The sequence below is a fragment of the Chiloscyllium punctatum genome, chromosome 24 (genome assembly GCF_047496795.1).
Source record: "Chiloscyllium punctatum isolate Juve2018m chromosome 24, sChiPun1.3, whole genome shotgun sequence".
Taxonomy (NCBI): domain Eukaryota; kingdom Metazoa; phylum Chordata; class Chondrichthyes; order Orectolobiformes; family Hemiscylliidae; genus Chiloscyllium; species Chiloscyllium punctatum.
Window position 1 is genome coordinate 60,016,905 of NC_092762.1, and position 13,080 is coordinate 60,029,984.

A 13,080-nucleotide genomic window follows, 5' to 3' on the forward strand; every position below is an offset into this window, starting at 1 on the left:
TAGATTTTTGATTTTCTTTACTATTGTTTAATGATGTTTATTCTATTTACAAAGCTGGATTTGGTTAACACATAGTTACTGAAAGACGGATACCTTCGCGGGTATCACCGATGCCAGGGATCGCACCGTGACCGTAAGGACACAGCTCCTGGAAAGCAACTGGAGAAGAAAAATAAACTCAGTAAAAGCAGAAACAATAAATGTCTGTCTCTATATTAGCAGAAATAATGTGTGATTCTACAGAATGGCACACTGAAAATAAATACACGTGAATTACAGCAACTGAACCTGTTAGACCCACAAACAATGGGGGAATTTGCAGAGTATATTTTCTAAAAATTAAAAGTCTGTATTAACTTCCTTTTCTGTATTTTTAAATTTAACACTGATATTTGTACATTCGTGAAAAAATGTTCTTTCCGTCAATCTTTATATTATTCGGAAATCTTTGTGTTTCTCAGTCACTGATTATTTACAGGATGGGAACATTGGAAAAGGAGTCACCACTTGGTCCTTCAGACCTGTTCTACCATTCGATGACATACTAGCTGATGTGATCTAACTCCATATACTTGCCTTTGTCTCTTATCTCTTATATCTTTGGTTAACAAATATTAGCAATCACAAATTGATCAGTCATCTACTATAACTTGTGGAAGAGCATTCCAAACTTGTGTCACCTTTTGTAAGTAAAAGCGTTTCCTAATTTCGCTCCTGAATGCCCTGGCTGTAATCCCTGGAGTATGTTTCCTGGTCCTAGACTCCCCAGTCAGTAGAAACAGTTTCCTTTGTCTACCATACCTGTTCTTCTGAAAACTAATGACACATGAAATCCAGGGAAACATTGTTAGTTTGAATGTGCGATTTCACCGTGTAATATAGGCTTTGGAGATCAGCTTTCCTTCTGTTACAACTAAATTGCTCTCGCTCCAATATTCCTTTCTTAATGTGTACTGCTCAGAGCTGATAATAATACTCCAGATGTGGCTTAAACTGGGGTTTTGTATAACTGAGTATAAAATCTGCCCCCTTGTATTCCAGTTCTCTGGTTATAAACATCTGAATTTCAATACATTTTGTGATCATTTTTCTGTACTTGTTCATGACATATTAATGATCTACGGACCTGAACCCCAAGTCTCTTCAGACCTCTGCTGTTTCTAGATTCTTGCTAGTTCAAAAAGACCCAGTTTTATTCTGTTTAGGTCCAAAATTAATGCCCTCATATTTGTCTAAGTTTAAGTCCACTTTCCACAGTTTTGTGCAGTTATTTAATCAATTAATATCTCTTGGCTACTTTATGCTTTCATCTGCACTGTTTATGATATTGCCAATCAATGAGTCATCAGCAAATTTGATCTGTGGCTTTCTACCTCATTATCGGACTTGTAAGTGAATGTAGCGAACAGTTAATGTCCCAATAACCCTTTGCATGACACCACAAGTGAAATGCTGTCAATCAGAGGACCTGCCCATTAACTTTGCTCTCTGACTCCTGTCATTCAGCCAGTTAGTGATTTGCTGTTATTCCCGTTACTTTCCATTTGATCTAACCGTCTCTTATAAGGGCCTTTTCAAAATGCCTCTTGCGTGTCCACACAATTAACATTCATCCTACATAAACCCTTTCAAAACATCTAGTTAAGTTTGTCAGGCGAGTTCTACCTGTTACAAATCCATGCTGATTTTCTCTGTACTCCTGAAAACTTTGAAGGTTTCTTAATTATAAACTTTAATAATTTTGTGACAACCGGCTGATAAAGCTACCTAGTTTGTAATTTCCTGGCAAGGGTTTCCCTTGCTCATCTATTTCAAATAACAGGGCGATATGCAATTTCCTATTCTAAAGCAAAGATTCCCAAATGCAGTAAACTTTGGAAGATTATCATGAGGGCAACTGAAATGATTTCACCTCCTGATCCTTTAAATCTATAAAACGGCTTCATCTTTCTCTCTTTTTTTCTCTATCCTTTGGTCAGGTTAATCAGTCGTCCCAAAAACATTGCTTTTAAAAAGGATGTGAATGGTACATTTCACTGGGCCTTCCTGAATTTTCATTCATTATGGAATTTCCTTGGAGTTACACAATCACGTGGAAACTATGATTTGGAGATGCTGGTGTTGTACTGGGGTGTACAAAGTTAAAAATTACACAACACCAGGTTATAGTCCAACAGGTTTAATTGGAAGCACACTAGCTTTCGGAGCGACGCTCCTTCATCAGGTGGTAGTCAGGTAACATTTTAATGTGGAAACTAGGTTTCCATAGCATGTCTGTGAAGCTATGGTTGTGAGGTGTGAGTGGCTGTTAGGAAATTCCAGGTTTATATTTCAAACAATAAGATCCAATATTGTCCCATTAACATGTAAGAGGCACATGCCTGCATTTCTCAAACCCTTAACAACACTGCTATTATAATTTAACTGACAGCAAAATGGAAATCTACCTTCTTCTTCCTGAGGGCAAAGTTCACATGGGTCGCCCCAGCCCTCCCCTGGCATCTTGCTACAGCAGCAGCGGGCTTTGGTTGTATTGAAGGCCTTGGGTACCGAACACTTGCCGTTATCAAACCTGGTGAAGCAGAAGCTCTGCCTCGTATCTGAAAGGTTAGAGTTTAATAAATAATAAATCTACAATGAAATATTCAACAATTCACAGGTTGCACTGACACACAGCTGAAGGTGGATTGACCTTTGCTCAACAATCACAAATTTTCATTTCAAATGAATTGGTGTTATTGAAATGAACCGTAGCTTTCCTTCATCTAAATTTGAGTGACGTAACAAGCAGTTTGCTACCATGATCTGCTCATGTTCCTGTGTCTAAGTTGTTAGAAACTTAGGGGAGGGAGTTCTATTCTCAAAACAGTGGATCAGGATCAGTGACAAAACACAATGTGAAGAATGCTGCATTTCTGGGATTTACAGAGAAGGGATGGGCAGCCAGGAGTTCACTATTTAAATATTTGAATGAGGCTCTCAGTCTCTGATTAACCTGTTTCACAGTATTCCAGTGGATGGCCAGGTTTCGCAGCCTGCAAGGGTTAAGGACGGTTTCAGAGAGAAAGTAAGTAATGAAAACCCTCCAGGTTCTAGATGTCAGAACTTCACCCAGCCCCACGGTGATGGAATAGATCCATCCCATTCTGCTGCCTGCTCCAAAACTCTCTCTGTTCAACCAGGGTGACGTTTGAGAGGCGAACCTGACAGGGCTGAAAGAGGCACGATGAAAGTATAAAATGTTTCCCATTCAAAGTCCATCACCACGCTTCTGTAACCTGTCCTTGTTCATATCTAGACCCAACTGTCTAATTGTGTTGGGGAAGGGGTGAGGGGTGGTGGTATGGTATCTCAACTAACACTCAACCAAGATATAGAATTGTAGCATCAAACATGAGTGGTGGGTAAGGGCACTAAAGAGATTGATTTTGTCCAAGTGGCCTGATTTTGCTGCAGGAGCCTGAGACTAGTTTTCATCCCTTGTATCAAGTTCCAGTATGGCTGAGCTTAGCAAAGCCTCAGGAGGAACATTGGAACAGGAGTAGGCCATTCAGCCCCTTGAGCCTGTTCCGCCATTCAATGAGATCATGGCTGATCTGTGACTAAAGTCCATCTACCTGCCCTTGGCCCATATCCCTTAATACCTTTGCTTAACAGATAATTATCTATTGCAGATTTAAAATGAACAACTAATTCAGCATCCACTGCTGTTTATAAAAGGGAGTTCTAAACTGTCTGCTTTCTCGGATGAAGCCAGGAATTCTAACCAGTATACATTTCAGAGACCCGACAGAACCCACATACATGAGGAGGAAGTTTGGGTTCTACCTAGTATCTAATTTTGTAAAAGGCAATGGTTTGACATTAACTCCAATGAAATCTTCCCCACCAACATTCTAGGATGCAAATCATCTTATCTTCGTGACGTTTCTACTTTCATTCCCATTTTATAATTTTATGTAGGTTTTTATTTAATATTTATCTTCAGTTATTACAGTCCCGTTGCTAATCTCCTAAAGTATCATAGAATCAGAAAATCCCTACGGTGCAGAAAGAGGCCAGCTGGCCCATAGAGTCAGTACCGACTCTCTGAAAAACATCCCACCCAGATCTACTCCCTCGCCCCTTCCCCTTAACCCTGGCATGGGTTTTATTTCCCCATTGTGGCCAACCCAGCGAGACTACACATCCCTGCAGTTTCTGATTCCACTCTCTTCATGCAGACCTTCAATCAGACGCACACCATCTTCAAGGCATTCCCACAAGTAATGTAATATTTTCTGGCTAGATAAGAAAACTATCTCAATCAATTGATGTTACACACACACACACACACACACACACACACACACACACACACACACACACACACACACACACACACACACACACACACACACTCCATTGAACCACACTTGCTGTATAAATGCCACGTATCAGGCTATGTTACTTAACTAAAACATGTACCCAAAGGGGGTGACCTTGTATTGGAATGCACTTTGTCCAAGTTGTGGAGGTTTAGGTCTCAGGCTCACTTACCGAAGCATCTCCTTCCATTTTCCGACAGAACAAATCCTAGGGCACAGTTACACTGGAAACTTCCAGGTGTATTAGTACAGAAGCCAAACAGACAGATGTTAGGATCCTCCTCACACTCATTAATATCTGTAAACAAATAAGATAGCAAATCAGGAGCGGCGTCCTCCAATCTGTTACAGGAGTGGTACATTTGTAATGTCATAGGATTGTTAATCCAGACCCTCAGGACAAAGCTGGGGCTGTGGGTTCAAATCCTGTCGGGGCAGAGGGCGAAATTGGAATTCAATGGCTAAATCTGTAATACAAAGCTGGCTGAATGCTGATTGTCATAAAAACCCATCTGGTTCACTAATGTCCACTAGGAAAGAGAATCTGCCATTCATACCTGGCTTATATGTGACTCCAAACTCATACTTTAATTATTGGGGATTGGCAATAAATGCTGGCTTGGCCAGCGACACCCACACACCATGAGTGAATAATTACTTTCAGCCAATTTCTGTCTTGCAATAGAAGACTAAACAACTAACTCATTGAGTTTGCATGTGCAGGCTTAATAATGTTGGGCACAAACAACTTTTCGTTTATCTGGATGCTTTTCATCTAATCAGTTTGTATGGACAATTAGAACCCCTCCTGGGAGGCACTTCCTGCCCATTGACCTGTGATGATTCGGATTTATGTAAATAATGGACAGCACCAGCACTGTTTCTGTTGCACTTTGCCCAGCAGGGAGCGGTGCACACATTTACTTGTATTCAAATAGAATACCTATTTGGAATGTATGAAGAACACACAAAACAGGTAGACCCATATCACAGGGTGGAATCCTATATCACAGGGAGAGACAGTGGGTGTGAACTCCACGTCACAGGGAGATGCAGTGGGTGTGAACTCCATGTCACAAGAAGAGACAGTGAGTATGAACTCTATGTCACAGGGAGAGGCAGTGAGTGTGAACTCCATTTCACAAGGAGAGACAGTGAGTGTTAACTCTCTGTCACAGGGAGAGGCAGTGAGTGTGAACTCTATGTCACAGGGAGAGGCTGTGAGTGTGAACTCCATGTCACAAGGAGAGACAGTGGGTGTGAACTCCATGTCACAGGGAGAGGCAGTGACTGTGAACTCTATGTCACAGGGAGAGGCAGTGAGTGTAAACCCCATGTCACTGGGAGAGGCAGTGGGTGTGAACTCCATGTCACAGGGAGGAAATGTGGGTGTGAACACCATATCACAGGGAGAGACAGTGGGTGAGAACTCCATGTCACAGGGAGATGCAGTGAGTGTGAACTACATGTCATAGGGAGAGGCATTGGATGTAAACTCTATATCACAAGGAGACACATTGAGTGTGAACTCCATGTCACAGGGAGAGGCAGTTGGTGTGAACTCCATATCACAGGAGAGGCAGTGGGTGTGAACTCCATGCCACAGGGAGAGACAGTGAGTATGAACTCCATATCCCAGGGAGAAAAAGTGAGTGTGAACTCCATGTCACAGGGAGAGACAGTGAGTATGAACTCCATATCACCGGGAGAGGCAGCGGGTGTGAACTCCATGTCACAGGGAGAGGCAGTGAGTGTGAACTACATGCCATAGGGAGAGACAGTGAGTGTGAACTCCATGTCACAGTGAGAGACAGTGAGTGTGAACTATATGTCACAGGGAGAGGCAGTGAGTGTGAACTCCATTTCACAAGGAGAGGCAGTGGGTGTGAACTCCATTTCACAGGGAGAGACAGTGAGTGTGAACTCCATTTCACAAGGAGAGGCAGTGGGTGTGAACCTCATGTCACAGGGAGAGACAGTGGGTGTGAACTCCATGTCGCAGGGAGAGGCAGTGAGTGTGAACTCCATGTCACAGGGAGAGACAGTGAGTATGAACTCCATGTCACAAGGAGAGGCAGTGGGTGTGAACTATATGTCACAGGGAGAGGCAGTGAGTGTGAACCCCATGTCACAGGGAGAGGCAGTGAGTGTGAACTCTATATCACATGGAGAGGCATTGAGTGTGAACTCCATATCACAGCGAGACACAGTGGGTGTGAACTCCATGTCACAGGAAAATGCAGTGCGTGTGAACTCCATGTCACAGGGAGAGGCAGTGGGTGTGAACTCTATATCACAGGGAGAGGCAGTGAGTGTGAACTCCATGTCACAAGGAGAAAAGATGGGTGTGAACACCATACCACAGGGAGAGGTAGTGGCTTTGAACATCATATCACAGAGAGAGACAGTGAGTGTGAACTCTATATCACAGAGAGAGTCTGTGAGTGTGAACACTATATCACAGGGAGAGGCAGTGAGTGTGAACTCCATGTCACAGGGAGAGGCAGTGAGTGTGAACTCCATGTCATAGGGATAGGCAGTGAGTGTGAACTCCATTTCACAGGGAGAGACAGTGAGTGTGAACTCTATGTCACAGGGAGAGGCAGCGGGTGTGAACTCCATGTCACAGAGTAATGCAGTGCGTGTGAACCCCATGTCACAGGGAGAGGCAGTGAGTGTGAACTCCATGTCACAGGGAGAGGCAGTGAGTGTGAACTCTATATCACCGGGAGTGGCAGTGGGTGTGAACTCCATGTCACCGGGGGTGGCAGTGAGTCTGAATTGAATTGAATTGAATTAGCTTTAGTGCCACATGTACTCAAATGAGTACAGAGAAAAATTTATAAGTTGCCACTTACAGCACCCTCATTGGTACAAAGGGACCTCGGTACAATCCTTAGCCACAGAGTAAAGAAATGAAGGAAACAAAGTTATATTACAGCGATACACAGAAAATCAAGAAGCAAAGTTAAAAAGACAATCATCACAGTCATCCCAGCAAGGCAGTGAATGGGGGGGTCCCATGTCAAGGAAGAAATTGAAAGTCAGTTCCCAGTGAAGAACAAGGGGTAGTACATGTAGATGAGGAGGGGTAAATTGAAAGGGAAACATCTTCTTTGAAGACATTATTTTAATGTCAAATCACAAAGGTGGTTGGCAAATGAATCTAAATGAACAACAATAATTCAGAAAGTCACCTCAGATTCCATCGCACTGTGGGATGAAAATGTTAGCTCTGGGATTCGATTCAGTACCAAGAACAATGATCTGAGATCTGCTGCCTTTGTTCACTGCCTCTAGACCCTTCTTATAGAGAACTGATCTGTCACTTCAAATTCTATGATACATGATAGTAAATCAGCATTATTCCATTCGTTATATTTACCGATGCAGTGGTCGTTCTGTACTTCGTAACCAGGGGGACAAATACACCGGAAAGAACCATCTAAATTCTGGCAGGTCCCAGGGGCACAGGTGCCAGGGAAGCTGATGCATTCATTGATATCTAACAGAAGAGGGAAAGAAAAAAGATAAATTAGACTTCAGTCACAGGCAGGCAACAGTGCAGCCTCTCTGTTTATTTCAATGCTCCTTGAGAAATCTACTGATTAACCACACCACATATAAACGGTTTCAAATTAATTAAAATGCTCAATACATTTCCTGTTTATGATGATATTAGCTTTTTTAATATAGGTATTTTTATTGAAAGAAAAAAGAGATTTTTAAAACTTTTTTACAAAATTACAAAGTAATACAAACAAATATAAACACTAATATACAATTAAATACATATATTTAAAAAAATGAATTATAGCCAAAACACAACAAAAGAAAAAAAAGAAAAAAAAACTCTGCTAACTACTAATCTATCCTACAAACAACCAAAGCATAAAATAAGATATCTTACATTACTAGTAAGAAATAAGTAATAATTAAATAATTAAATATGTACTCAAAACGGATTAACATCAAATCACAATAAAACCCGTAGTTATACAGGATTCCCTCCCCCAGGGGGGGAGGGGGGCCCCCGGACCAGCCAGAACCACTATCACAGCTAGACAAAAGCCCTTGACAATATGGCCGAAATATCTGTGTCTGTATAGTTCAAAAAGGGCTGCCATATTTTATAGAATTCAGTTTTTTGGTGCACCATATTTGTGAGGAAGTCAAGGGGGATATATTCCATGATTAACCTGTGCCAATTCAAAAGTCCTGGAGGGCCCTCAGCCACCCAATTGACTAAGATATTTTTCCTTGCACAAAAGGAGAGAATGGAGAATAATTTCCTCCCATGCATATCCAAGGAGAGCAGATTTGAAAAGCCCAGGAGAAGAGACACTGGATCCAATCCAATCTCTGTTCCCAAGATTTCTGTAAGAGCATTCGCTAATGTGTCCCCATATTTGCGGATCTTGTGACATGTCCATAAACAGTGTGTGAAAGTGTCCATTTCTATTTTACATTCAGGACACACTGGGGATGTTCCTACCCAAAATTTTGCCAGTCGTTCCGGTGCTACATGAGCCTTATGGAGTATCTTTAATTGAATAGCTTGAGCCCTATTACAAATAGAGATCTTTCTGGCATTTTCCCAGATGTCCTCCCACATTTCTGAAGGGATTTCTAACCCCAATTCCTGGTCCCATATTTTAAACAGTCATTCCATGTCTTTCGATACCTCGTTCTGTAATGAGTGATAAAGAGTACTGACTGAGGGTGGACAAATCTCCCTATCCGATTTGCAGGGACTGTCTAATAATGTTGTCTTCTTCTGTATATAATCTTGTATTTGGAAATACCGAAAAAGGTCTCCCTTAGGCAGTCCAAACGTCTGGTGCAGCTGCTCAAAATACATCATAAGCTCCCCATCGAACAGGTCCCCTAAGCAAGAGACACCTCTGGACCTCCAGGTTTTAAATGTTGCATCTGTCTGCCCTGGCTGAAAACCCCATGCTCCCACTATAGGATTATAAGGAGAGGTTTTTTATCAGTTACCCTCATCTTGCCACATTATCCTCCAGGCTTTAATTGTATTTAATACAATAGGGTTTTTACAATAGTCCATAATAGCTCTCATCTTATCTACAAATAAAAGATTGATGAGGGGACACTTTGCTTGGGAGGTCTCGATGTCTAACCAAATTGATTGTGGGTCACAAGAGACCCAATCGGCTACATAGCCTAATAGAGAGCTCAACTGATACCTCCTAAAGTCTGGAAAATCCAATCCTCCCCTTGCCTGTGGAAGTTGCAGCTTCTCTAATTCGTTAAGGGGCCGTTTATGATTTCAAATAAAGGAACCAAGCCAGCCGTGTAGTTTACGTAACATCAGTCTCGGCAACATCAAAGGGAGCATTCTCATAGGATATAGGAGACGAGGCAGAATATTCATTTTAACTAGAGCTACGCTGCCTAACCAGGATATTGGGAGATCTCCTCAGCGTTGTAGGTCCTGCCTTATTTTCTCAAGTAGGCGTATAAAATTGGCTTTATACAACTGACCAAATACTGGGGTGATAAAAATACCTAAGTATAGAAACTCTCCAGTGACCACCGAAAGGGAAGACAAGATCGGTCCGATAAATTGGATATACAGGCAAGACCACCCAATGGCATGGCCTCCGATTTCGTAAAATTGACTTTGTAGCCTGAGAACGTACTAAATAGATTAATTACTTGAATTAAGTGGGGTACGGATTATCAGAGGTTTATCTGCATAGACAGTGATCTTATGTTTACCCAAACCAACCCTCGGAGCCACTATGTTCGAGGTGGTTCATATTGCTTCTGCTAGATGTTCAATTATTAGCGTAAATAATAACGGTGAGAGAGGACATCCCTGACGACAGCCTCTACCGACACTGAAGCTATCCGAACCTAAATCATTGGTAATCACGGCTACTTTGGGGTAATTGACTAATATTGAGACCCATTTAGAAAATACCTCTCCAACACCAAACCTTTCCAGTGTGTAAAAAAGATATGACTATTCAACCTGATCAAATGCCTTCTCTGCATCCAAGGAGACAACTATCCCCGGTATTCTTTCCTGTTGACAGGCTTGAATCATATTTAAGACCCTTCTAATGTTGTTAGATGATCTATGACCCTTGATGAACCCTGTCTGGTCCTCTTTTATGATATACGGTAAGACCCTCTCCAATCTTAATGCTAACGTTTTAAAAAGGATTTTAAAATCTACATTTAGCAAGGATTTTGGTCTGTATGATGAGCAATCTTCTGGGGCCTTTCCTTTTTTAAGAATGATAGAAATATTTGCTTCTCTCAATGAAGGCGGGAGACAGCCCTGACTGTGTGAGTAATTATACATGTCTATAAGTGGACCAGCCAGTTCCCCTACGAATTCTTTATAAAATTCAACCTGGAATCCATCTGGTCCAGGTGCTTTGCCACTGTGAAGCTCTCTAATTGCATCAAGTACTTCCTGGGTTATCAGGGGAGCATTCAGGATCGACAGCTGCTCCGCGTTTAAGTCCGGAAATGCCATGTTTTTAAAGAAAGACTCCATCTTCTTAGTTCTATCCTCACAGTCCTGTGATTTATAAGTTCAAAATAGAACTTTCTAAAGGCTGTATTGATCCTTTTACGATCACAAGTCAGAGTACCAGCACTTGCCCTAATGGACGTAATAGCTTGAGAAGCCTTTTTTTCCCCAAAGAGATATGCTAGGTATCTACCAGGCTTGTCACCATATTCATATAGTCTTTGCTTTGCAAATAATATTTCCCTCTTTGCTGTTTGGGTAAGTGTGGTATTCAAGGCTGTCCTAAGGGCTGTGATCCTTTGTAGCTTAGTAACAGAGGGCCTATCAACAAACGCTGTCTCAGCTGCCTTCAAGCGAGCCTCAAGCAGGCGCTGTTGTTCTTCCTTTTGTCTTTTCTGGGTCGTGGAATATGAGATGATCAAACCTCGTGCATAAGCCGTAATGGTCTCCCGAATCGTCGACAGGTTACTGGCCGTACCTAAATGAATTTCCAAAAAAGTTTTGAGTCCTTGAGAGAAATATTTTATATACTTGCTATCCTACATTAAAAAGAGATCCATATGCCAATGTCAGGGGCCTGTCCCATCGCCCCTAGTCTTAGCTTCCATATATACTAGGGCATGATCAGAAATTAAAAATGTGTTGCTGGAAAAGCGCAGCAGGTCAGGCAGCATCAAAGGAGCAGGAGAATCGACGTTTCGGGCATGAGCCCTTCTTCAGGAATGAGGAGGGTGTGGCAAGCAGGCTAAGATAAAAGGTAGGGAGGAGGGACTTGGGGGAGGGGCGTTGGGAATACGACAGGTGGAAGGAGGTTAAGGTGAGAGTGATAGGCCAGAGAGGGGGTGGGGGCGGAGAGGTCAGGAAGAAGATTACAGGTCAAGAAGGCGGTGCTGAGTCGGAGGGTTGGGACTGAGAAAAGGTGGGGGGAGGGGAAATGAGAAAGCTGGAGAAATCTGCATTCATACCTTGTGGTTGGAGGGTTCCTAGGCGGAAGATGAGGTGCTCTTCCTCCAGGCGTCATGTTGCCATGGTCTGGCGATGGAGGAGGCCAAAGACTTCCATGTCCTTGGCGAAGTGGGAGGGGGAGTTAAAGTGTTCAGCCACGGACGGGGTGGTTAGGTTGGTTGGTGTGGGTGTCCCAGAAACGTTCTGCAAGTAGACGGCCTATCTCCCCAATGTATAGTAGGCCACATCGGGTGCAGTGGATGCAGTAAATGATGTGTGTGGAGGTGCAGGTGAATTTGTGACGGATATGGAAGGATCCCTTGGGGCCTTGGAGGGAAGTGAGGGGGGAGGTGTGGGCGCAAGTTTTGCGTTTCTTGCGGTTGCAGGGGAAGGTGCCGGGAGTGGAGGTTGGGTTGGTGGGGGTGTGTGGATCTGACGAGGGAGTCGCGGAGGGAGTGGTCTTTCCGGAACACTGATAGATGTGGGGAGGGAAATATATCCTTGGTGGTGGGGTCTATTTGGAGGTGGCGGAAATGACGAAGGATGATACGATATATCTGGAGGTTGGTGGGGTGGTAGAAAGGACCATTGGGGTTCTGTCCTGGTGACGATTGGAGGGGCGGGGTTCAAGGGCGGAGGAGCGGGAAGTGGAGGAGATGCAGTGGAGAGCATCGTCAACTACGTCTGAGGGGAAATTGCGGTCTTTGAAGAAGGAGGCCATCTGGGTTGTTCGGTATTGGAATTGGTCCTCCTGGGAGCAGATGCGGCAAAGGCGAAGGAATTGCGAATATGGGTTGGCGATTTTACAGGGGGCAGGGTGGGAGGAGGTGTAGTCTAGGTAGCTGTGGGAGTCGGTCGGTTTATAGTAAACGCCCGTGTTGAGTCGGTCGTCCGAGATAGAAATGGAGAGGTCTAGGAAGGGGAGGGAGGCATCTGAGACGGTCCAGGTAAATTTGAGGTCAGGGTGGAAGTTATTAGTAAAGTGGATGAACTGTTCAACCTCCTCGTGGGAGCACGAGGTAGCACCGATACAGTCATCGATATAGCGGAGGAAAAGGTGGGGGGTGGTGCCAGTGTAGCTGCGGAAAATGGACTGTTCCACATATCCAACGAAGAGGCAGGCATAGCTGGGGCCCATGTGGGTGCCCATGGCTACTCCTTTGGTTTGGAGGAAGTGGGAGGATTGGAAAGAGAAGTTGTTCAGAGTGAGGACCAGTTCAGTCAGTCGAAGGAGGGTGTCAGTGGAAGGGTACTGGT

The 13,080-nt window shown here is 43.4% G+C and overlaps 1 protein-coding gene across 1 annotated transcript in view; it reads right to left on the bottom strand.

Moving 5' to 3' along the window:
- fbn2b (fibrillin 2b) overlaps positions 1–13,080 on the bottom strand; it is a 401,753-nt gene that overhangs the window by 37,600 nt on the left and 351,073 nt on the right. The window contains exons 48-51 of the mRNA XM_072593951.1: positions 7,753–7,872; positions 4,540–4,665; positions 2,448–2,600; positions 94–159 (exon numbers count right to left, since the gene is read on the bottom strand). Of these exons, the coding sequence (XP_072450052.1) occupies positions 94–159; positions 2,448–2,600; positions 4,540–4,665; positions 7,753–7,872 (465 nt within the window). The remainder of the gene's footprint in view (positions 1–93; positions 160–2,447; positions 2,601–4,539; positions 4,666–7,752; positions 7,873–13,080) is intronic.